The 25,600-nt window shown below is 38.8% G+C and overlaps 1 protein-coding gene across 3 annotated transcripts in view; it reads left to right on the forward strand.

Annotated features, from left to right (window-relative positions):
- ARMC8 (armadillo repeat containing 8) overlaps nt 1-25,600 on the forward strand; it is a 108,112-nt gene that overhangs the window by 62,889 nt on the left and 19,623 nt on the right. For all 3 annotated transcript variants that reach the window (XM_040480282.1, XM_040480284.1, XM_040480283.1), the window contains 5 exons: nt 14,705-14,787; nt 15,100-15,181; nt 18,867-18,953; nt 21,623-21,715; nt 24,536-24,685. In XM_040480282.1, the coding sequence (XP_040336216.1) occupies nt 14,705-14,787; nt 15,100-15,181; nt 18,867-18,953; nt 21,623-21,715; nt 24,536-24,685 (495 nt within the window). The remainder of the gene's footprint in view (nt 1-14,704; nt 14,788-15,099; nt 15,182-18,866; nt 18,954-21,622; nt 21,716-24,535; nt 24,686-25,600) is intronic.

Raw genomic sequence — 25,600 nt, forward strand, 5'->3', positions numbered from 1 at the left:
AGGTAGAGACAGTGAGAGGTATACATAGCAATAAAGGAGAAAGATACAGGCCTTCTCGCTTTGTAGAGTTAGTCTATCTTACTGCTTCCAAAGACTTCTAAAGGCCTGCTTTTCTGTTTCTCAATCCTTCTCTCCGAGGCAGACCAAATTAGGCTAAAGACTGAATATGACCTACAGGTTAGAAATTTACCACTTCAGCTTTGGAGCAATATTGGTGGATTTCCATTAAAAGAAATCAACTGTATAATAGTCTTTGGAACCTAATAAGCACTCAATAAGTATTTGCTGAATAAATATAGAAATGAAAATACAGAAATCATAGACAGAGTGGCATTTCCTTTAATATGCTTGGATCTTTCTGTATCCTTCTGTTCAGAGCAAAGTTGGTATTCTGATTCCTGGCTCTGCGTTCATTATCACTCTGTGGCATACTGAAGTTTACTGTTTTCCCAGTGTCCTGTTAGAAAGTTAAGGAGGGTGGAAAAGTTCTGCTGGTGAGAGTGGAAAACATTACTTACTGTTGGCTGTAATATGAAGAGGGAGAAGCCCCAAGAAAAGATGAAGGACCACTGAGCATGACAACAGATGAGGCCTGGCCATAATGAACTTAGAATTGTAATTCAAGGATTTTGGTCAGAGAAAGCAAGGGCAGAGGCAGCAGTTGAGAGCTCAGTGGAAGAAGAGTCCAGAGCACATTAGCAGGAAGTGTACTGACAGTAGGGCCAGGTAAAGATTAGCTGTAATCTCTGCCATGGACAGACAAAATCTAGTCTCTAATGACAGCCTTTACTGCATATTAATGCTAAGAAGCATATGTTCATTTAATGGGACAGTAAAAAGGGAAGACGATACCTAACATGATTTTAGGTATTGGCATCCCCAGTCAAAACTCCAGTCAGCAGTTAAGTCATGCAGAGGCAGTGCTGGCAGACAGTCCTGTAATTATGAAGCCAAATCCTTTATAATAAAAAAATTGCTCTTAGGAAGACACTCACTTGATTCATACCTACTGATCATCAGTTAGGTTTGAAATTTAAAAGGATTGTCTCACTTTGACTCTCTTCAAGGAACTAGAGGAATTTATCATAAACAAGGTGTAAATTGAGGAAAATAAGTAGTAAATATAAATTCAAGGAAATTAATAAACTTAATAGATATGATTTTTATTTTTGATAAAAATAAGACACATTACAAATGTTAAATGCAGTACTTATTGTAGCCTTTGCTCCTTTAAGGTATCTGACTAAGGGAGCTTTTCAGAAAGTTTTCCTCTTGGGTTTTGAGTACTTCTATCTTAGTTGCAGATCCCTTTTGAGGAACTAGAATGTAAGCTCCATGAGGGCAGGGATTTTTTTATGTTTTGCTCATCACCATATTCTCAGCATCAACAACACTGTCAGGTGCGTAGTTTGTACTTAATAAATACTTGAAGAAGGAATGGATGACAAAAAAAAATGGACAGATGGATGAGTAAACCATATTGCAAAATTGCATCATTAAGCACCCTTAATCCAATTATATATGGCCTCTCTGCATTAAGAATTTTCATAACTATATTAGCAGTTACACAGGTATATGAACAGACGAGCTTTAAAAATACAGGAAATCTATACCTGATCATATAGGCAAGGAGTTTCCCTATACTTAGCACAGAGAAAATGCAAGAAATTCCCATTTTTTAATAGGCAGACAATCCCAAGGGTGTATCTTCTCATTTTGACATAGATCAAAGAGAACATGTTTATGGTGTAGTAGTTGTTTAATTTTGAAATAATTTTCACCATTATTTCTTAGGGGTTTTTTTTGTGTCTACATGTATGAGTTTAAAAAATGTATAGCATTCACAAGAATGAATCTGGACCAGTGTTATACATCTGTGTAAAATATCTCCCCTATTAATGAATGTCAGAGTTTTAATTCTTTCTGGATTGATTGAGCTGCCTACATTGTATAAACATTACCCAATGGGTGGAGGGAAGGGGAAAGCAGAGGTGAGGTGAACAGCAGTAAGACATAGCCTTAAAGCTCAGCATTTATAATAAAACCTCAGTACATCAGAGAAAAGTAAGAAATGGCTAGTAAGAATTTTCTAGGGGATGAAAGAATTATTGGGAACCAATTAAAATGCACATGGTGATATCAATATAACTCTCTTGGAATCGATTTGGCAATTAATATTTTTATTATTTTTAATTTCTTCTACATGCCTTTTATATTCTCAAGAATTGAAGACATGAAATCTTAAGTTTTTGTTCCTTGTGGGGGAAAAAAAAAATCCTCTAGTCACAGATGTTTGTATGTTACATATGAAGAACGTAGCCAAGGGTGAGATGTTTTTTCTTTTTAAACAGAACAGTGGAGTTTTTTTGTTTTTTTGAAAAGGCAGAGAAAAATAAGAAAAGGAAAACAAAAAATTTCTCTCTACCCACTTTTTCCTAGCAAAGGAAGTTGTATCTGCAGGGTCATTGTGGGGATGATATCTAATGTATTTAAAATATTTAGCGGGGCGCCTGGGTGGCGCAGTCGGTTAAGCGTCCGACTTCAGCCAGGTCACGATCTCGCGGTCCGTGAGTTCGAGCCCCGCGTCGGGCTCTGGGCTGATGGCTCAGAGCCTGGAGCTGGCTTCCGATTCTGTGTCTCCCTCTCTCTCTCTGCCCCTCCCCCCATTCATGCTCTGTCTCTCTCTGTCCCAAAAATAAATAAACGTTGAAAAAAAAAAAATTAAAAAAAAAAAATATTTAGCATGGTGCCTGTAGGTGCTCAATAAATGGAAGCGTTTGTTAGAATATCTTAAATGATTTCTTTGGAAGATTAAAAATAAACATTTCCAAATGTATTAGAAAAGCTGAACAGCATTGGGGCGTAAATTTTTAAGAGTTTACAATGAAGGTAGTGATTTTATGCTATAAATTTCCAAAACTTACTCATTCTAGTAAAAAGAATATATTTCAGAAGCATAAGCCTTTTCTTTAGTTGTAATGATGTCTTTTTACTCTTAGATTTTAAAATACTGGTTTTTAAAACTTTTTCTTGGTATAGCTGTAGCATGTTCTCCAAAGCACCAAATATAATTTGTTTCTTGGAGTTAAATAGTATGTTACAATATAAATCAATAATGGGTCAAAATCATAGGTAATAGATGTCTTGAGTAAAGAGGCCAAATTCTACCTAACTTTGGTTATCTAAGTATTACTGTTCATGGTTGCCTTAGATGTCATTTCACCAAAGGGTCATCATTTGTATAAAATCCTAACCCAAATACAAATGTTCAAATTTTGAACAAATGTAAATTCTTCTGTAATTTTAAAGTTACAAGATTTTAAAGCATATTTATAAATATAGGTCAGTTTTTCTTAGTATCTTTCTGCTGTGAAAAAGTTGCCTGAGCATTTCACTTTTGAATATTTTTATCATCCATTGTAGCTTGATTTTATTGCTAGTTTGTCTTCTGGGTAACAGTATGATTATACCATGAATTTATATTTTTAAATATTTTTTGCAAAGTTGAGTAATTTCCAATGGTCATTTAAAAGGCACAGTGTCAAATTTCTGTATTTGCCTCTGCCATGAAATTGGGCAGATGCAAGGAATTATTTCTGAGCCTTAGCCTGCGTGTTGAAGCAAACGCCTTGAACATTTTGAAGGTTTTCGACGGTACCACAGAAGTAGCACTCTTCAGGACTTGGCTCTGCTATTAAATAATAAAATTCATGCAGAATTCAGAATTCCTTGACTTAATCTGTGGTTAAATTGTTAGTTATCTTCTTAAGGCTAATCTACCAAAGAATTTTAAACGAACTCTACAACATTCTTTCATGATGGTAAGTATTTTTAAAGAGGTAACTGGGACAGTACACCAGGTTTTGCCACTTGCCCACATAATTGAGACCGTTGGCCTTCAGCATACTGAAAGAAGCAAACCTGGGAGTGATAATGCTATATACATAATAGAGGTATTTATAAAATGAAGTAATGAATTTTTATTTCAGAGTTTCATTAAATGGAGACATAAAATTGAGTGTTCTTAGTTGTGGTACTGTAGTTGTGTTAACCAATGAATTACAGTTCTTATTCTTAAAGTATGAACTACAAGTTGGTTATTTTGTTTACAGTCTAACAATTAAGGCATATCTTATAAACCAAGAAATGCGTTAAAATATCTTTATTAGATCTGTAGAGCTCTAAAATTAGTAACTTAGTTGGGTTTTCAGAACATTCTTCCTGGAAATGAATGAAATGTATGGGATGATACAATATTTGTGGAGTAGTAGACCTTAAGAAAGTCAAGTTTGTGGTAAGGAACTAGGACCATGGCTGCTACACTTTTCCCCAGAATTATAAATGCTAGTATAGGGCTTGGCAAACAATAGCCTGTAGGTACTTATTACTTATGCAATAATTCTGTAACCTGCCAGTTCAGAATGGTTTTTGCATTTTTATATGGTTGGTGGGGGAAAAAAAATCAAGAGAAGAATATTTCCTGACATTTGAAAAGTCAAATGCAAATTTGTGTCCATAAAGGTTTTTTTCTTTTTTTCAGTTTTATCGAAATATAATTGACAAAATATTCATAAAGTATTATTGGAATAAAACCATGTTGCTTTGTTTGGGTTGCCTATGGCTGTTTTCCACTACAGTGGCAGATTGAGTACTTAGTGACACAATCATTAAGGCCACAAAGCCTGAAATATCTGCTATCTGGCCCTTTACAGAAAAAATTGGCTCACCTTATGTTGGTAATGCATAGCTAAATATAAATCACCATAAACCAGTGTGGTGAAAAACTCTGATTCCCATTTGCCTCTTTGTAATGGACTATGTAGAAAGATGGGACCATACCAAAGCCACAGGAGGGAGGAGAGGTCAGTTGTCTAACTTCCTGCAAAAGAGGCATTATCAAGTGTTGATGATAGGATATTGTTACTGGATACTTTTCTACATGTTGATTCCCTTGTTTGAATGATTTTGGCATATAATGGACCCCAGACAAATTGGATAATAGTTATGTAGGAAATGTTATTAGATTCTGTATATTGGTTAGCAAAGTTGCCTGAGTAAGATTTTTCACCATCCCAAAGAGAAAAATAAAGATCCAGTTCATGTATTAAACAAACATCTATTCAGCCTTTACAACATATGAAGCATTATGTTACATGGTATGGGGGCATACAAAACTTATATAACTCAGATACTTATATCAAGTGATAACCTATTTAGGAAACCTAATTTAACATAACTGCTACCATTTATTGAGCATTTACTGTGTGTTAGACACTGTGCTAAGCATTGGCATGTTATCACCCTTAAACCTCCTACAACCCTGTGAGATAGCTGTTGCAGATTAGGAAATCAATGTGACCAAGGCCACCCGGATTGTAAGTGATAGCACCTATATCATATCCCAGTCTCTGACTCCAAAGCCCATGCTGTTAACGATAACTTTTCATGTACAGTTAAATACCATTACTAGAGCCAAATTATGGTATACAATGGCAAGAAAATTTACAGGAGAATGTGTGATAGTCTAAAATAGTTGAAAATGCTTTCAGTTAAGGGAACTTAATAGCTGGTATTAGCTGGTTAAAAACATCAGATTCAGAAAATGTGTCTTTTCTATCACATAGTTTTTGGTACAAACTGTGTAGTGAGATGCTTTATTTCCATTTATTCATCTGGCTTTGTTTGTTTGTTTTTTTGAAAGAGAGATAGTAGAAGCAGGGGAGGGGCAGAGAGAGGGGAGACAGAATCTCTAGTAGGCTCCAGGCTCTGAGTTATCAGTGCAGAGCCCAGTGCAGGGCTTGGACCCATGAACCGTGAGCTCATGACCTGAACCAAAGTCAGACACTTAAGTGACTGAGCCACCCAGGTGCCCCTAGGAGCTTACACTCTAAAGTAGTTAAGAAGATGAGACACTAATTGCTATGTTGTAATTCCAGTACCTTACGTGTGCAATAAAAAGCATTGTCTACATTGAAAGCCAATTTTATCATGATCAGTACAGCCAGATATGATTAAAATACAGCTGTAATTAAAATAGCTATTATGAATGAATCTGGAAGAGTCCATCTCTTATATAATAGTCCATCTCAAATAAGGGTTTATTTGTGGGGAAAAAAGTTTATTTGAAAGCAGCTTCACCTTCCCCTTGTAAAATATTAAAATCATTTTCAGAAGTTGTGACCCACAGAATGAAGGATCTTCCTATCTCTGTTCTACGTCATTTGGAAATGTTTTTCTAAGGGCACTGTCTAGATGTGATCACATTGTAAACTAGCGTTCTAGAAAGGAAGCATCCAGAATTAATGTCAGACAGATACTGTTTCAGCTTTTATTTTGTAGATAGCTTTCTTATACAAACTTTTTTTTAATGTTTGTTTATTTTGGAGACAATGTGAGAGAGTGCAAGCAGCAGAGGGGCAGACAGAGGGAGACACAATCTGAAGCAGGTTCCAGGCTCTGAGCTGTCAGCCCAGAGTCCGACACAGGGCTTGAACTCACTAACCGTGAGATCATGAGCTGAACCAAAGTCGGGACGCTTAACCGTCTGAGCCACTCAGGCGCCCCAAGATAGCTTTCTTATAGAACAGATTTAAACTTAAGGCAACTTGTATCTTCTTTTAATAGTTATCCGTTGTTAAGCTATAATGTTCGTAACTAGAATATAAACTCCATAGAAGCATTACCTGGCAAATAGTAGATGCTATGCTTGTGTTTACTGAATAAATTGTGTATGTCTGGACATTAAAATTCAGCCAGCCAACCTATGGGATAATCAACACTGTTGCATGCATGGCTGTGTATATAGAGGAATAGGGGCTGAGTAGAGCCATCGTTTGCACAGTTCTTGGCAATCCATTATTCAGATCCATGGAAAACAGTAAAAGATGGAAAGGAAGTTTCTAGTTCTGTTATTTGAGAAGTAATTTTTAATGGTTTTATTTATGTACTAATATAAGTCAGCAGCTATTTATGTCCTTCCATTAAGTTGATGATTGAGCTTTAAAAATCAAACTTCTATATAGAGAAATATTTTTCCATAGTGTTGATCTATTTTTAGACATCATAAGTATTTCTGACACACTGTGTTTGGTTTTAGGGGAAAAAGAAGTTGGGCCAAGAGAGAGCTCCCACTTCTTTCCAAAGCACAGAAAAGTTAAGAATTTTGAGTATTTCTTCTAAACATTTAACATAAGTGAAAGTTGCTCAGCTATTAAGAGAAAAAGGTCCTGAGGTAGAAATTACAAAATACTACCTAAAGGGACTTAAAAGCAAGAATGAAATATAGAAGCTTTAGAATGGGCCCACCCTAAGAACCCCTTCCACCTTGACCTCACTCTTAAAGTGAAGTGCTGTTGTTCCCATTAGGCCTATAAGGAGGGGTTAGGTGTTAATTTAGTTCACCGCCTTCCAGAGAAAGGAAGAAAATGAGGCCCTGAGGATCAACTCTTAGAATGCTTTCTTTCGCTTCTCTGCCTCAGAGAAGATAACTATCTCCTGCCACTCCCTACCTCCTAAGATCATTAAGTTAGAGAAATTTGGTATAAATGTGGGAGGAGAGAACGATGGAAGACTGAGCGAATGGAAGAAATACCTTGTAAAATGTTTAGTGAGACTGCAGAATATGTGTTGATCAGTGATTTGTCCCAAGAGAAGCTCTTGTAGAAAAAAAGAGCCTTTGGTAGAAACTACCCTTTATTTTAAAAATACTTGCTTGAGGAAAATGTCAGAAAATTGTACATTGGAGCAGTGGCAAAGATATCACAGAGAATAGGCTGTGGGTGGGAAGTCTACTGTTCTCATCTAGAACAAATGGAGCTTTTGGCCTGAGAACAGTATAGTATTAGTTCTATTTAGGTAGTATCTGTGGAAGCTAGATCCTGATTCTAGAATGGAGATCAGATCATCAGGGAATTGAATGGAAAAGTCAGTGGAACTCAACCCTTGTGGTTTCTTCACAGTGTTTTTTTGGCTTATCTTTTCCCCATTGGCTTCCATTCTCTCAACCTTTGGCATTTTTACCCCCAGGCAAGCTAAATCATTGATTTGTCATTTTCTTTCTTGGAGGCCCTGTGAATTGTACCTGTTCCGCGCCCCCCACCTTGGCTCTTCAGTTTATTAACTATGACCTCTTTTGTATAGTGTACTAATTTTTATTGGCCTTGGATGTCAGTATATAGACTGTAGTTTCCATATCACTGATAACTTTACGTATGTATTTATTTATTTTTAGCACTGATAACTTTTTAACTTATCTTTTTTCCCGGGTTTACCAAGTCAGATCTCAATTTAGTTACTAAGGTTAAGCAAAAATCTCATCCTTAAGCACAAGTGGAATGGACCTTACACTAGAAGTAAGAAAACCTAGTGGAGCCCTAGCCCTGTCCCCATTTGCCTAGAGAACCTTGACCAGTGACTTAATCTTCCTGAATTGCAGAGACCTCTTTGATGAACTAAAGAAGTTGGACGAATTTATTTCTAAATCCTCTTCAGATTGTAACATTTTTCAACCAAAAAATTACCATACCTGTGTTTAATTCTTTCAGATAGTTAAGTCTGCTACTTTCAATGGCATTGAGAAGAGTGTAGTCAGAGAATTGGTTTCCCAGCTGAACCTGTTCAGGAGCAGGAGTTGCAGCTGCCCCTTGTTTGTTTCATGGGAGGCCATGTGCTGTTGGGGTATGTGTGTGTTTTGCTCTTTTGTTTTAATAAAGGAATTGGTGAAGGATGTACTCAAGAATTAGAAATATTAAGTGCATTTCCATGATATGCATGGCATCATGTCTTTTGGTTAAGTGTTCTGTGGCAAAATCAGTATGGTCACTTACTAAAACCTAGGGAAAGTTTGGTTTTCCATTTTTAGGAATGGATCCCTCTCCAGACCCCTGTTGATTCCACTCAGTCCACCAAATGAGCTGGTTGTACATGCTTCTCTCACTTTAGGGTCTATCTTGTCATCTCATGGCCCCTCTCCATCCTTCCAGCCTATACCCTGTTTCTAAAATGAGTCTCTTGATTTCACTGACGTTAGAAAAATAAGTTTTAGGAGGGGCTAGACCATAAATGGTGGCCCCTGGGACTCCTCTACATCAACACTTATTAGACAAAAGAGTCGCCATCCACACCTAATAGGTTCAGTGTCTATTGTAGATCCTTTTTCCTTGTCAGACCTACTCTTCCTGACCTCCATGTGCTGCATCCTGCTTGGCTGCTAGTCCCTGCTGCTTTAACTAGACTTTCTGGATTTAATAACATACTGCTTAGATCTTAGAACTGCCTCTTTTGACTTACAGAGTTTGATTCCAAGTCTTCACTCTTTCTGACCAGTTCTCTCTTGTCATCCTCTGTTAAAACTTTCTGGGATTTAGCCTACCTGGAATTGAATTGTATTTGCCTGGCCATTGTGCACATTAGCATAAATAATTGATGTTAAGAAAATGCCCACTTCACCATCCAACTCCCTTAACTCCATACCCACCCACTTTGAGCTGTCTAAGAAGTTTCTTGACACCACTAAGAATCTGCCTGGTTTTCGCATCCTCTGCTTGACCTGTTTCGATCACAGTTCAAAGTCCAATCTGAAGTTGCTAGTACTGGAAAATGCTTCATCCAGGGTCATGCTGGAAGAATTGTTGGGTCTTGTTTTTAATTCTGACTCTTCCAGTCCTTCATATGCTCTGAGGAAAAGATGGTATATGACTTGGCCACAACTAAAATGTGAGTTCACTAGAGCTCATTGAAGACTAGGGAATTTCCTTATAAGCCAAGGCCATTTTCATCTTATTAACATTCCCATGTGTTCCAGGAACCTTAGGATTATCTGGGTTCTGCATTTCCCCCATGCACCTTCTAGGCTGACTGCCCTTTACTCCCACAGGCCATAGGGTTCTCCTGTCCCAATAACAGAAGTGTCAGATCCTCATCTACCCCTGCAAGAGCCACAATGACAGAGAAAAAAAGCTTAGCAAAAGCATGTAGTCATGAAGACTAAAGACACCAGCAGAGAAATGCATAGCACCTGGTCCATTGACCTAAAACTTGATCAATTTAGAATGCAGCATTCTTTTATGAGTTAATTCTGTAGTTAAATTTATAACCCAGGCCCCTGAGAAGAGCAAAGAAAGAAAAATGGCACTTCCACTCTGAAGGTTCATCCACTACTTCTATTCCTGGTCAGGCACAGTGTCTGTGTAACAGAGGCACTTCTCCCTCCTTTCCTTCCCCCCCCCCCTTTTTTTTTAAGCAAATTCACAAGCTGTGCCATAGGGCATATTTGTTGAACTGTGGCTGGGGAATCTCCAGCAAGAATCATGAGGCAGAACAATTTCAAGCTTTACTTGGCATTGCTCTTATAGGCTGGAAAGACCTCCAATCCTTTGCAGGGGCTGGGACTTGGCTCTCCATCATTATCAAGGCTTTGTAGCACAGTACCGAAGTTGTTGAAAGGCACCATGGAGAACATGTTTTATTGTGCTTGGCTTTCTAACCCCAGGTCTGAAAAGTTATACTCTATTAGACCTTCATGGGGGTCAGAGTGCTATGGCAATGGCCAATGCCAACTCCTTCCCAGGTGACCTGAAAATTTTGTCTCTGAATTTGATTCGAAACCTTTCTCTGCCTTATAATCACATTTTTATCTTTATTTTGGTCAGTATATTCACTATCATGCTCCTTTTATCCCTGCACAGATGACCTCAGTACCCTCAAGAATACAAAACCATAGTTAGATCATGTTGCTCATTCACATAGGCTCTTAGAATACCTTTGTGGATCAGAATCCTAGGTTCACATTCTGAGTTTGCATTATTTTGCTCCTAGACTGATACCTTGATGGAGAAAGTAGACCAGGCATTCAAGTAGTAGGCTTTCGAGAACTTTAGCAGGGTTACTAAAGTCTCTCCACAACAAGTTTGGTTACAAATCCAGGCCTCCTACTGTAGACATTTGGATAGACTGTAACCTAAGAAGGGTCACCTTGTACATAGAAGATACCTCCAAATAGTCCTACTATTTTATATCCTAACACAGGGGAAAGGTTTAGCAGCCAGAATATAGCTATTCTCCATCTCCAAAATACCGTTCACCACACCCCCAGGAAACTTAAAGCATGAGGCTCTGCTCTGATGGTTATAATGACTGCCTTGCTAACATAGTTCTCCACTGTCTGCTGGCCTAAGCCTCAATATTCTCGGGTAAGGTCATTGATGGCCATTTCCCAGCCAGTAGTAAAACATCCTAGTCTGAGAATGGATGTGTTTCCTCTCACCATTTGTAGATGCTTAAATCACTCTGTCTGCCTTAAACCGTATGGCCCCTGTCATCCCTAAAGTGCTTTTTGCTAACATAGTTTCCATAGATTCCATAGAGTGTCATAGCACTCATTAAATAGTTCATTGCACTTGCTTATCCTACATTGTAAGTTTGGTGGGAACAAGGGCTTTCTCTCCCTCACCATTTTGTCTTCAAGTTTTAAAACCATGTCTAGCATTCAGGTATTTACTGAATAAATAAGTAAATGTGGGCATGTAAATAGGAGCTATGCCCTGTTTGCTCTTAATTGCCCGCTCCCTGATTTTGACCTCCTGTCTAACTAGACCTGTACTATCTTGTCTTTTCTACCGTACCTTGTTTCCCATGTCACTTCTGAACAATGTGATAATTTTGCCCCATCTAACGTGATTTGGGGGGGGGAAGTCAAATAATCATTGCTCTCTTCCCTGATTTTACTGAAGGCCCAGGGAGGTCAAGTGAGTTGATCAAGATTATAGAGCAAATCTATATGCCTAATGATTGCTACACTTGTCCCTTGGCAGATTTACATCTTTGGCTGGATGTGGCCAGTAAACATTATCTAGAGCCTCTTTTTTTTTTTTTTTTTTTTTTAATTTTTTTCTTGTTTATTTTTGAGAGAGAGTGTGAGTGGGGAAGGGGCGGAGAGAAGGAGACAGAGTCTGAAGCAGGCTTGAGGCTCTGAGCTGTCAGCAGAGAGCCTGACACGAGGCTCGAACTCATGAACCATGAGATCATGACCTGAGCCGAAGTCGGATGCCCAGCTGACTGAGCCACCCCGGTGTCTCTAGAAGCTTCTTTCAAGTCTTGCCCCTAATCAGGTTTCCTAAGCACCTGCAGCCAGTCTAATAACTGTTCTCCATCTCCAAAGTACCATCTTCAAAATAATCAGCTCTTGGAGAGTAATCATATGCTCCTACCCCTTGGCACCACCACTTTATTCTTGGAATAAAGAATGTTAGATGAGGTAATATCAAGCTGATTTTGAAGTCACAGCCTTGTCATATACGTAGGATGAGAGATGGGCAGAGCCTTGGGACATGCGACCATTTCAGGGAGGGAAGGGGTGAGAGGACTGTAGCTTAAAGAGGTTAAAGTTTGGGCACTTGTGTCTTTTTTTTTTTTTTTTCAACGTTTATTTATTTTTGGGACAGAGAGAGACAGAGCATGAACGGGGGAGGGGCAGAGAGAGAGGGAGACACAGAATCGGAAACAGGTTCCAGGCTCTGAGCCATCAGCCCAGAGCCTGACGCGGGGCTTGAACTCACGGACCGCGAGATCGTGACCTGGCTGAAGTCGGATGCTTAACCGACTGCGCCACCCAGGCGCCCCACTTGTGTCTTTTTTAAGTCAAGGTGGAAATGGGTAGTAGGGTAGCCAGAGAAGGATCCAGTGGGGTGGGGCAGAATAAAGATGCAAGAAAGAGGTGTGGAAAGTAGTTGCTGGATCAGGGTGGAAGGGCTTTGAGCTTGAAGTACCCCACTTCAACAAAGAGTGAAGAGAAATATTGGAGACATATTAGTGAGAAGTAGGAAGTTGTGTCCCAGGAAGAAAGCAAGGTCCCTGCAAAAATGAGGTGGGCACAGAGGGAGTTAGGGCATGAGGAGGTGGGAAGAATTTGAAATAGGAAGCAACCATCCTAGGGGATATTGGAATCTCTTGCCGGTCAGTGCAGCACTGATGGACCCAGGAATGAAGGTCCTGCTGAGGTGGGATAGCATATACTGAGACCAGGCTGCCAGGTTTGGTGACTTCCATTGTAGTATCAGTGGTCTGGGATATGAAGCAGGAATGAGTGGTGGAAGGACAGTGAAACGGGGAATCTGCCTACTAAGTGGTGTATCTGAGCAGGGCATACAGGTCAGGGAGCAAGGTCTGTGAGGGTCAAAAGCAGATAGAAGCTGAGGGCCTAGAAGGAACAGGACAGGGTGATGTGCATACAAGTAAGGGTGAGATTATATTTGGTCTGGGGAGAGGAGTAGATCAATATGTACGTTTTCTTCTGTCACTTTGAAACCTGCAAATTGATACATAAAAAATAATTCCTCTTCCATAGCTAAAGTATGGTTGTATGTTCTTAGTAGTTGGTATTTTTCTCCCCACCACTGTTAATTTCAACACTGTTTTCTCTTCCCATTTGGCTTGAACATCTGGAGGTTTCCCACCCGCTCCTGTTCTGAGGTCAGCCTTCTAACTCCTGTCATTTTGGTCTAGCTCAGTGATCCTTAGCCTTGGCTACGCACTGGACTCTGCCAACAGGTGCCTGAGCCCTACTCCACAGAATCTGATTTAATGGGCCTGAGGTTTTTTGTTTTTGTTTTCTAAGCTCCCCAGGTTGATCTTTCCAAGTGTTCTCCCAGCCAGGTGTTCTCCTAGGTGGGAGTGAGGACTCCCATTAATGTGTCACTCATGTTGGGGACAACCTCGTGAACACAGGCACACTTCTGTAGCCACAGCCATATCACAAGCATGGCTAAGCATCAGGACTCTGGAGTCAGATGCCTGGGTTCCTCTCAGTTTTGTAATCCCAGGCAAACTCTATATCATCTAGAATCCTCAGTTTCCCAATATGCTGATGAGAATAATCATAATAATGCCTGAAAAAGGGTTAAAGCAGATAATGTAATAAGCTTATTAGCACAATGCCTAGCACATAGACATACTTAACGAATATTAGGTTTTTTTGTTAACATTTTTGTTGGGATTGTGTTAGTATTGTTTCTAATATATGGTTTGTCCATAGGACCACACAAGTTAAGTTTAATTTCTTCCACACAGTATTTATTTTGTATGTATACATTGCTTAAATGAAGGAAGATTGTAAGCTATCTTGTTTTTAAATTAAAAAGCAAAAAAAGCTTTCTGACTGCAGTAACAGGCCATAGGGTTACAGTAAAAAGATGGCAGGGGTTACTTTTCTAAATATTTAGTTTCCATTTGCTTGGTAAGGAAGTAGTCACAGGTTGGCTCTGTCAGAAACTTGCAGATTTCATAAAGGGCTGAGTGTGGACTACGATTTTTCTAGAATCTCACTCTGGCAGGAACCTGCCCAATGGTAATTCAGTTATATCTTTTACTTTTTCTCAATACTATTTACGCAACACCTCTGCAATATTTATGCCATGTAGCTACTGTTTTCAGTGTTTGTAAAAAATAAACAAAAAACCTGCCCCCTTAATGCCTATCATTCTGGCAGGTCCTTAGTGGGTAGTACTACCTTTCTGATGAAAGGTATTTCATCAGCTATTTCTGATGAGCTAGCTGCCTGCCCCCACCACAAAATGATCGTTCCAGGGGTCAAAACTCTTGCTAAAAACAACATTAAACGTCTGATGGATATTAACATACTTGCATTTACAAGCAGTGAAATTTGTCGTCTTCATGTTGTTATTTATGCAGCATTAACCTTTTTCTCCAGATCATTGAGACTGAAAATATGATGGACCGAATTGTGACTGGCTTGTCTGAGTCTAGTGTCAAGGTGCGGTTAGCTGCCGTCAGGTATGAGCTTTAAATGGTCTGAATAAAAACCCTTTGCCGTGTGTTTAACCTGTTTCCTTTCCGGACCTTCACTGAGTAAGCGCAGAATCCAAATGTTACTCAAAAGTATTCTCAGGTGAACTCATACAGTGTGTAGCATCGTTTAACAGAGAAGCTAGCTTGAAAAGCCCGTGAAGCCCTGAAGTAGTTGAATTAACAATGTCTATAGATATACTTGAAGTGCATATCAGTAATTAGTGAAATGCCAAGCAGTGTGTTTGAAAAGTAAAAGTTTGAGCTTCTTTTGAAGCTAATTATGATTGTTCTTTGTAGATGTTTGCACAGTTTATCTAGATCTGTGCAGCAGCTTCGAACCAGTTTCCAGGATCATGCTGTGTGGAAACCTTTAATGAAGGTAAGAAGCAGCAAGCAGCAAGCAGCACCCATTCCCACAGAGTCTTTCGTGAGTTGAGGTAGCTGACCGCCCTCCCGGTCTAGGAGCATGGCTGATATTTGTTTAAAACATTTTGAATATTTATCTCCTCAAATCTGATGTTGTAAGCATCTCAAGGTCTGCTGAACCTGTTTCCAGGGTCAGCATCTCAAGTGTGACAGGGAAACAGGTGCCTAGTTATCTTTTCTTAAATGAAAGTTTAGTTTTTCATCTTATCTCCTTGTATGTTTGGTATTATTACACTTTAGACTTGATCCAAAGTCTTTGTAATTTTTAATTATAAGAAGGAAAGAAATCAGCTATTTAGAGATATAACTTGTTCCTAGTCTTTTGGGAATCCCTGGATATTTTTTTTACCACAGTGTTATCTTCTGCTTCTCTACACCAATATCACTTCTTTGGTCTTATAGCTTTCCCTGAGGGCCAAAAACAAAAAAGTCGTTCAGGCCAAATAAGTCTGAATCAAGACTTCAACTAGGCATCAGGTGGCTGCTGATGTCCGCCCCCCCGATATATTACAGAACCGTAGGTCAACTTGGTCTCTGGTCCACCTTTTTTTTTTTTTTTTTTTAAAGTCATCATACACCTTACATTTAATTGACAGAATTTTTTTTATTTAAGTTTTTGGTTTTTGTTTTTCAGTACCTACTATGAAAATCTCTGGGCACACTACAGACCACTCGCTCTCATCTTAAAGCTTCAGGTTACAGTAGAGACATCATTGTGGTAGAAATAGGGGAGGCTTCAGGCAGGAAACATACGAAGTGGGGCTTTGAGGGAAAAAAGGAAGGCGGGAGGATTTTCCAGAGGGAGGAACAGCATGAGCAGAAACACTATGTATGGTCCATGTAGGTAGGAAGCATAAGGATGTCTTCATACTGTGGTAGAGGGGTGGGGTATTAGCACCAGGTGAAAGAGTTGGACCAGTGCTCTCTTCAGGAAGGCTGTTTTGCAATCGGCACTCTTGTTTTTAGATGGCACCTTTTTCATAGTAGCATAATCTGGATTCATTGATTCTGTCCATTCAAGATTTTTTTTCTTTTTTTTTAATGCCTTCCTGTTTCCCAAAATAATTCCCAAATATTTCCTCTGGAGCCATTTTCTCTAATTGCTCAGCTCATATGAATCAGAAGTGGAACAACATGCTGTTTCTAGCTAGTTCTACCTGGGCAAAGGTTTGGTGAGCCATGTAGAAGGATTTCGTTCACTTGGGTACATGTGAGTGTATCAAACTACTACTTTGTTGCACAAAATGTAATACTAAAAGCTTGGAAGTAAATCATTGATTTATTTCAGATACTTTTAGGTTTCTGTTCAAAGGCTGTTTGCATGGCTATTGATTTTTTTCCCCTTTTGCTTTGCTATGTTTTCAACTATTGGTTAGCAAACTATAGAAGAATAGGCATTTGATTTTAATTAAAAATTTTATTTGTTGTCATTTTTTGTCCTTATTTTGGTGAAATTCTGTTTGGTCAGTGTTAGATGTCTGCTTCTGAATTTCAGTGTTATATCTTACACTACATTGAGTAATGCTTTTAAAATTGTCATAGAATCTATCCTGTTTTTATCATTGTTACCTCATTTGAAAATAAAACTCGATAAAAGTGCATTAATCTCTATATAACAACGAATAGTATTTTTAAAGTCAATTATTAAAGCAACTTTTTAAAGCCTTGGTAGGCACTCACTTATTTCTACCAATGATTCTAAGTAGTATAATTTTTGCAAAATGATTGCTTTGCTTTTTTTTAAATTTTTTAAAATGTTTTATTTATTCTTGAGAGAGAGAGAGAAACAGACAGAGCATGAGCGAGGGAGGGCCAGAGAGGGAGGGAGACACAGAATCCGAAGCAGACTCCAGGCTCTGAGCTGTCAGCACAGAGCCCGACGCGGGGCTCAAACTCACAAGCCTTGAGATCATGACCTGAGCCAAAGTCGGACACTCAACCCAGGCACCCCTGTTTTTATTAATTCACATTCTTTGAGCACCCCTTTTGTGCACTGCCATTCAGTTGATAGGGGCCAGGATAAATTAGACCATAGATAGATTAGTCCTTTAAGAAGCTTAAACTTGTTAATAGCAAAGGAGATTGGCATGGCTGCACAAAGAATTTGAATAGTGGGCCGTAACAAGGGTCCTAGGAAAGGTCAGAAACTAAGGCAGGAGGTGTTCAGATGGAACAGCTTCTGACTGGAAGGGCTTCAAGGGAGCTTGTGGAGTGGGGATGAGCTTAAAGAACGGGTAGGGCGTGTACCTGAGGGATATAGGAAGGGAAGGATATGGCAAGGGAAGATACATAATCTCAGAGGGGGTTGTGGCAAACACAGAGATCAGGATGCATAGTATATGAGATTTGATCTTCATCAACTAGGTAACGGTGCACAGGAGAGTTAAAATGCGGTATCTTAAAAGAACTATTTCTATTTTGTAATTCTTGCTTATTCTTGGGAACTTCAGCCTTGATTTAGCTGAAGAAAGCAGATAACATGTTTAACTCTGAATTTTTTTTTTTTTGCGATGATCCATTTCCATTTTGTATAACTAGATCTTCTAAGATTCCTTTTGGGATCATGAGTCCAATCCTGATCTGATCGCTGATGCAGAGGATTTAGTTGAAGTGGATATTCCATATAAGTGGTGGTGTTTCTGAAGCCTTCTCTCTTAGAATCTAGAAACCACAGGTTCTGATAACAGCTAATGGTGACTAACACTTGTCATTGTGCTTTGCTGTCTTCCCAGTTGAGTGGGAGTCCATGGCAGTTTGTTTACTTCATACCTGTTATAGGTGGACGATAACAGTTATGACAATAAATTAACTTTAAAAACTTGCATTTCTGTGTGCCAGTTACTGTTCTAAAATTTTTTCACATGTTAATTCTCACAACAATACCATTATCCCCACTTTACAGCCAAGGAATTAGTATACTTATTTAGTGTTGGAACTGAAGTTTGCATTCAGGAAGTCTGTGTTCTTTATTCTCATGTTGCTTCCCTTAACATTCACTGTATCACATTTAATCTTCAAAAGTCCTACGAAGGAAGTACAGTTCTCCTCAATTCAGAGACTCAGAGAGGTTAAGTAAACTTGAGCATATTTAAGTAAACTTGAGTACATCTAGTAAGTGGATTAGGGTTGGGACCAGGGCTGTGATTCCAGTGCTGAAAACCAGTCCCCACATTGCCCTAGCTGTGTCGTAGCTTGACTCATCCATCCTCTTGGTCAAACAGGTCCTTCTAGAGACAACATACATCAGAACGTTTCAGGCCCTAGGGCAACTTTGTGGTTTCATAAGTGGTCTGATGTGATGGAGTAAATGGAGCTAATTTGTCCCAAAGCCATCCTGTGGTGTTCACACTTGTCGTATAGAGCACCCCCTCCCTGACTTGTGTTTGTCTCTTTCTGTGCAGCACCTGCCATCCTGGCGGTGGGGCTGTAGCTTCTCCTGCAAGATAGGTGCAAGGGTCTTAGTCATAATTAGAGCACCGGGTAAGGTTTGACACGGTATCAAGTGGATCTTTCCTAACTCTTTCTCCGATATGAAAAGTCACGTTACAAGATAAATTGTGTTTGGTTCTCATTTGTTCTTATGATCTCACCTTCATTGTTCCAAACCATTAATAGCATCCCTTTTTTAAATTCCATAGGTTTTACAAAATGCACCAGATGAAATCCTAGTAGTAGCATCCTCCATGCTATGTAATCTTCTTCTTGAATTTTCTCCAAGCAAAGAGGTTAGTATCAATTTCTCTTCCTAGGCTTTGCCCAGTCTAGAGCTTAGTCAAATAATTTTCACAGCAGTTAACTGAAATTGCAGGATTGGGGTTTAAAAACTACTTCTGAATTGTTTGATGAGGGGTGTGCATGCAAATTAAATCATTTTTCAAAATACGGTTTTAATTTCCTATTCTCCCTTTTCTGTCTGGCATATGAAGCTCATTTAAAAGATATTGTAGCTTACAGTTAACCTAAACTGCCCACAACTGCAAATGTAAGGAATAATTACAAAAGTAATAGACTATTTTCAAACTGTATATACTAAAGAATAAATGAAGACTCAATTTTATAAACCAGGATTGGAAATCGTTTCAAGGAAATAACTGCTGCCATTGGAAAATCATCTTTTTAATGTTTAATGTTAATGGTAGTTGTTTGGGGAGGGATTGCAAGTGGGAATATTTTTTCCCTTTTATACATTTTACAAATTACATGTGTATGTATTGTTTTTAGACTAGGGAAAACTAAAATAAGCTTTAATAAAGGAGGGAAGGAGCCTTATAAAGTTAGTTTTATTATGTGAAAATATCTCTGGTCTGCTCAGTTGCGAGCCAAGGGTTAGCCACTACCCTTTATTTAGTAGTTCCATTTTTGTTGAGTTTCTTTTTGGCATTGCAATACCTGTAGGCTTTTGACTATAATTAGGAAGGCATTTAGTAACAAGGTGGAGGTTCAGAGACAGTTATTCAGCCAGCAGAAATCTTGGAACAAATGGGGAGAGACTGGGAGTTATTCTGAAGGAAGAGAAAGTCTAGACAGGATGCCATAGTTTCCATCTGTTTTTCTCTGCCCTGGTCCTGGGGTTCTTGGCATGATGATGATCTGATTGCAGTCAGTACAATACCATTTATCATCCCAAACAGCTCTTCTGTTGCCTCAGATCTACCTTCCAAATATATAGTCAGGGTCTGGTTAGAAGTGAGGTAGATGAGCTCAGGCATAGGATCATTAATGTGATTGATTTTTTTTTTTTTAATTAAAGAAAAATTTTAAGTTTATTTATTTTGAGAAAAGGAGCGTGCATGCACATGTGCACAAGCGGGGGAGGGGCAGAGAAAGATGGAGCGAGGGAATCCCATTCAGGCTCCGCCCTATCACTGTGTAACAGGGCACGAACTTAGGAACCGTGAGGTCATGACCTGAGCCAAAATCAAGAGTAGATGCTTAACAACTGAGCCTCTCAGGTGCCCCCATTTTTTTAATATTAAAAATAAACTGGACCCTGAACTGCAAGGGAAGGAAATGCTATAAAAGCATTTATTAGGCTAGTTGACAAAATTGACACACAGACTATAGATTTGATAAAAGTATTGTTTTAACGTTAATTTCTCTGAATTTGGTAACTGCTCTGTAGTTATCTAAGAGAACATCTTAGTACTTAGGAAATACATATTGAAGTATGAGGGGTATATGCTCTACTTTCAAATTGTTCGGAAGAAGGTAAATGTGGATATGGGCATACAGAAGGAGAGAGAGAATAATACAGCAAACACAGCAAAATGTTAAAAATTGTTGAATCTGGGAAAAGAATAAGTGGAAGTACCTTATACTATTCTTGCCGCTTTATGAGTTTGAAGTTACTTCCAAATAAAAAACAAAACAGGAGGTGGGGAGATGGGCAAAATGGATGAAAGGGAATTGGGAGACACAGGCTTCTAGTTGTGGAACGAGTAAGTCTCAGGAGTGACAGGTATTGTAATAGCATCATATGGTGATGGGCTGTACACATAGCATAATGTATATATAAACTTGTTGAATCACTGTTGTACAACTGAAACAATGTAATATTTTGTGTCCATCATACTCAAAAAAGGTTTCAAAAAGAACAAAACCAATTTGTACAAGTGGAGGAATATGTACCCTTTTCCAAAAGTTTTTGAAAAGCACTGCCCTTTTTTTCCCCTGTGTAAGTCTGAATTGCTTAAGACAGTTCTGGAACCCACTTGAAAGGTAGCCTTTTAATCATTCTTCAGTGACAGTAGATCTTTCTTCTAAGGTGTGAATTTTTTTTTTTTTTTAGAAATTATTAAACCTGTTTTCAGCCAAGGATCCTAATAAATAAAGTATGCTATGTTAGATGTAAAACGTGGCATGATTATCAAAGTATGTGGCAGTTTTGTTCGTACCATTCTTAGGTAGTCCTGACAGTAGTTCTAAAAGATGGGTTCTGCGGCATGTTTGGAATAACACTGACAATCTGGAAAGAAGAGTTTGGTTATGTAAGTTCCGTCTAAGCCACCATGTTGTCATAGTCCCAGCAGGTTAAGAACACGTGGGATACACGTGTGCAGCAGGCAGGGAGTGAGCATCTCAAATGACGGTGAGCATGAGAATGTGGAATTAGATAGTGGAATCATAAGGTCATGTGTGGAATGTACAGAAATTAAGACAACTCCGGAGTCTTTCAGAACTACATAGAAAAGAGAAATGACTGGGACTATTTTTAGTGTTGGAATTATTAAGAGAAGAACTGTTCTTGCCCTTCTCAAGGTAATTTTTGTATCCTTGTGAAAGTCGCTTGGAGTTGGGTGAGAGTAGGAAAGAAACCATAGACAGAGTGCCAGGGTATATATACATTCAGTCGCAAACCTGACTTTAAAACTGCATTTTTCCTTTCCAATCATAGCCAATTTTAGAATCCGGAGCTGTGGAACTACTTTGTGGATTAACCCAAAGTGAAAATCCCGCTTTGCGAGTGAATGGAATTTGGGCTTTAATGGTATGTTTCGTTCTTTTATATATGTCATCATTTACAAAGAGAATGGAGCTGTTCTCAAAGTAAAAACTAAAGAATGTGTACTTTGAAATGTCTGCAATCTGCTTTTTAAAAAATGGTATTTTGGCCCAGTTTTCTAATGACCGAGGACCTGGAAGACTGAGTAGTCAACTTTCAGATTTGAATATAACAAGTTGCACGTCCACTGGGTGCCACAGTTCTCCCATTTTATTATTAAGGAGAGTGGATACATGTTGAAACTGGACATCAAACATGGAGAAAGCCAATTTTCCTTATCATGAATATATTGGTACCTGCCTTAAGCTACCTGCTTTACAAAGCCCTTTCATGTGTCCTTTGCTCTTTATAACAACTCTGAAATAAGATAAGCCAGGAGTATTCATATTTCACAGACAAGTAAACTCAAGCACAGAGTGATTGAGTAACTTGCCCAGTGTAACAGAACAATGCATAAGTGCTTAATAATTTCTTAACAACTTCTAGTAAATAATTTGTGATAATCTAAATTATAAAACTTTGTAACTATGAAGTCAATAACCATTTTTCCTTAAGATTTACTAAAATAAAATTTATTGAAATTGAAAATGAAAATCCTACACGGATTTCTTCAAATATAATTATTGTAGTTACAATTTAGTTACTATGCATCAGACACTAAGCACTGTGTTTTATCTCTAATTCTTGTTTTGAGTTATATTGGTTTATATCCACTTGATAATTGGGAAACTGGGACTTGGAGGGTAAATGAATCATCAGGTTGTCACAAGTAATAAGTGATGACAAAAGGTTCTGAACCTGTTTCAGACTCATTCTTCTTCCTGTTCCATGTATATCTGCTGTTTTTTCAGACAAACTTTGTGATAGAAATAATCATCTTCTAAGCAAACACCGAATCCAGTAGTTTCGGGTATTTTTCTCTTAAACTTTGCATCAGCTGTTAGCACTTTTCTTTCTTGAGACTCTTTCCCAGGAGTTAGCTTTGTTTTTTTTTGTTTTTTTTTTTTAAACCTCACTTTCTTCCCAGCCACCTTTTTAACCTCTTTCTCAGGGAATGTTTCCCCAGTTTCAGTACCCAGGTTCCAATTCCCTTTACACTTGAGTTTCAGGGACTTCACCTACTCTCATGGTTTCACCGCCCCCTAATAGAAGTTACTTTGAAATATATATACCCAAACAAAATTGTCCCTTGTTTCCCAGGTCTATCACTTAAATGGCCTGTGAGACTTCATTTGTGGCCTCCCTGACAGGTACAATTTACTGTTGAAAATTGAACTTATCCCACTCCTCATCCATATTAACTATCTTATTTTCCTTAGTCGCCGTATAACCAGCTGCTGCTTTCTTCTCTGCCCACCAAATATCAAATCCTGGAATCATCTTTGGCTTGAGGCTTTCCTTTTTTTTTTTTGAGAAACAGAGTGTGAGCAGGGGAGGGTCAGAGACAGAGTGAGACACAGATTCCAAAGCAGGCTCCAGGCTCTGAGCTGTCGGCACAGAGTCTGATGCAAGGCTCAACTCACGAACCGTGAAATCATGACCTGAGCTGAAGTCTGGTGCTTAACTGATTGAGCCACCTAGGCGCCCCTGGCTTGGGTCTTTGTGACACAGCCCAGTACTCTTTTTACTCTGCCGTGCCACCTTGTGTCATTAGGTAACTTCATCTTTCGCAGGTCTTAGCTCCTTAATTAAAAATAAGTTCCTGTAGGGCAATAACCACGTATTATAATAAGTCTGTAGTTTACAAGAGATTTTTGTACCAGAAGTTGATTTACGAGTTATTTGGAATTTGCTGTGTTTTTATTTTCTTCAGATGTTTTTATAGCTTCAGGTTAAGCTGGGGTAAGCCATAATTTGTGCAGGAAGGAGAAAAAGGAGCAAAATAGACACCAGCCATCAGGAGTTGCTAGTAATTTGGATTCACCTCCTACTCCTTGAAGAGCTTCCTATATAATATAGCCCAGCCATATCAACCCTACCCTAGTACTGTGAATATACTAGGTGTTTCAGGACTGGTAAAGTTAACAAAATCCACTACTAACTTGAACCCATAATATGGAAGTCCTTTTTAGTTATTCTCAAAATGGGTGGCACAGTATAGTTATTAGCAGTAATTTTGTTATTGAAGTGCACAGAAGGCAATTTGATAACCAGAAAGATTTCTCAAAGTAACCAAGCTCAGGGGTGCCTGGGTGGCTCAGTCAGTTGAGAATCTGACTTGGGCTCAGGTCATGACTCACAGTTCGTGAGTTTAAGCCTCACATCAAGCTCTCTCTGCTGTTAGTGCAGAGCCCACTTCAGATCCTCTGTCCCCCTCTCTCTGCCCCTTCCCTACTTGCACTCTCTCTCTCAAAAATAAATTTAAAAAATAAAAATTTAAAAAACAAAAGTAATCAAGCTCATAGATACAGATAATAGATTGGTGGTTGCCAGAGGCAGTGGTGGGAGAAATGGGTGAACTGGTTTTTTGTTTGGGTTTTTTTCCTTTTTTAGTCTAAGTAAATTGAATAATTTTTTTAAAACTAACAGTAGATTTTGTATTTATTTGACAAATCTTAAGACACTCAAATGCCCATATCAGGAAGTGGTCATATTCCTTATACAGGTGGGTATATAGGAGTTATAGTTATTTTTCTCTTGATATAATTAATAGGTGATTAACAGGATTCAGAAACATAATGTGACTTAAATTTAAGGATTTCTGCAGCTTTTAATTTTACTTTGAAAATTATCAGAGTTACTATTAAAATATAATTTAATAAAGCAAATTATGCATGATTCTTGAAACTTCTTTAATCCTTTCAGAATATGGCATTTCAGGCTGAACAAAAAATAAAAGCAGATATTTTACGAAGCTTGAGTACTGAACAGCTCTTCCGGTTATTATCAGATTCAGATTTGAATGTGCTGATGAAGACATTGGGACTTCTTAGAAATCTCCTCTCTACTCGGCCTGTAAGTAAAATCATCCAGGTTTCCAGATGAACTACCCCTGCATATGCAGTGCGAAACGTTGCCCACCCTCACTGTTCCCATCGATATCTGCCCAGAAGTGATTCAAATGCTCCCCCTTTCCAAAGAAGTTTGAAGTTAGTATCAATATCACTTGCATAGGTGCTCTGGGAGCTGCTTTACCATAAAGCCACCTGACCCTCCACTCCTCCACTGCCTGTCCTGTCTCCCTCTCCTTACTCCATGCTAGATGTGAGCCGGCCTTGATATGTCACTTTATTCTTACTTGGTTTGCTGGCCAGAGTGGGTTTTCTCATCTGCCTAAATCACTTACCTCTGGGGCCTCTGTTTCTTTCCCTTTAAAGAATCCTTCTCAGTGCTATTCCATAGATAGCTCCTCACCCTGCCAACATTTACTGGATTGACCTCTGAAGATGTCAGCATGGGGAACAGTGGGTATATGTCAAAGCAGGAGAGGCTGAGCCTTGTGGGGTCCCTCTCCTTGTTCTCTAATGTTCCATAACAGCAGTGTCAGTGACATTCAGGTAGATGAACCATGGTGGTTCCTTTGTGCCTCACTTGTTTTCTGAGCCTTATTTGTACATTTGTGCACCAGGGTGTTAGTAAATCTGTGCCATATTTTCCATGTCTCTGGCTTCTCCCCCTTCCCCATACATTTCTAAAATTCCTTTTTCTTTAATATCTTTGGGCTTGAGGATCCCCAGTGATTGCAGTCCTGTATTCTATCAGGCCAAGTCTGTGTTCTCTTTATCTTCAAGTCATCCAGAAAAATGTAAAATATATATGTATGTGTGTGTACATAATGTATATCTCTATATGTATATGTGTACACATATATAGAGAGAGGGAGAGAGAAGGCAAAATGCAGTTTTATACTATGATAAACACTATCCGTTG

The sequence above is a fragment of the Herpailurus yagouaroundi genome, unplaced genomic scaffold, assembly GCF_014898765.1.
Source record: "Herpailurus yagouaroundi ecotype Mexico unplaced genomic scaffold, PumYag 159, whole genome shotgun sequence".
Classification (NCBI taxonomy): domain Eukaryota; kingdom Metazoa; phylum Chordata; class Mammalia; order Carnivora; family Felidae; genus Herpailurus; species Herpailurus yagouaroundi.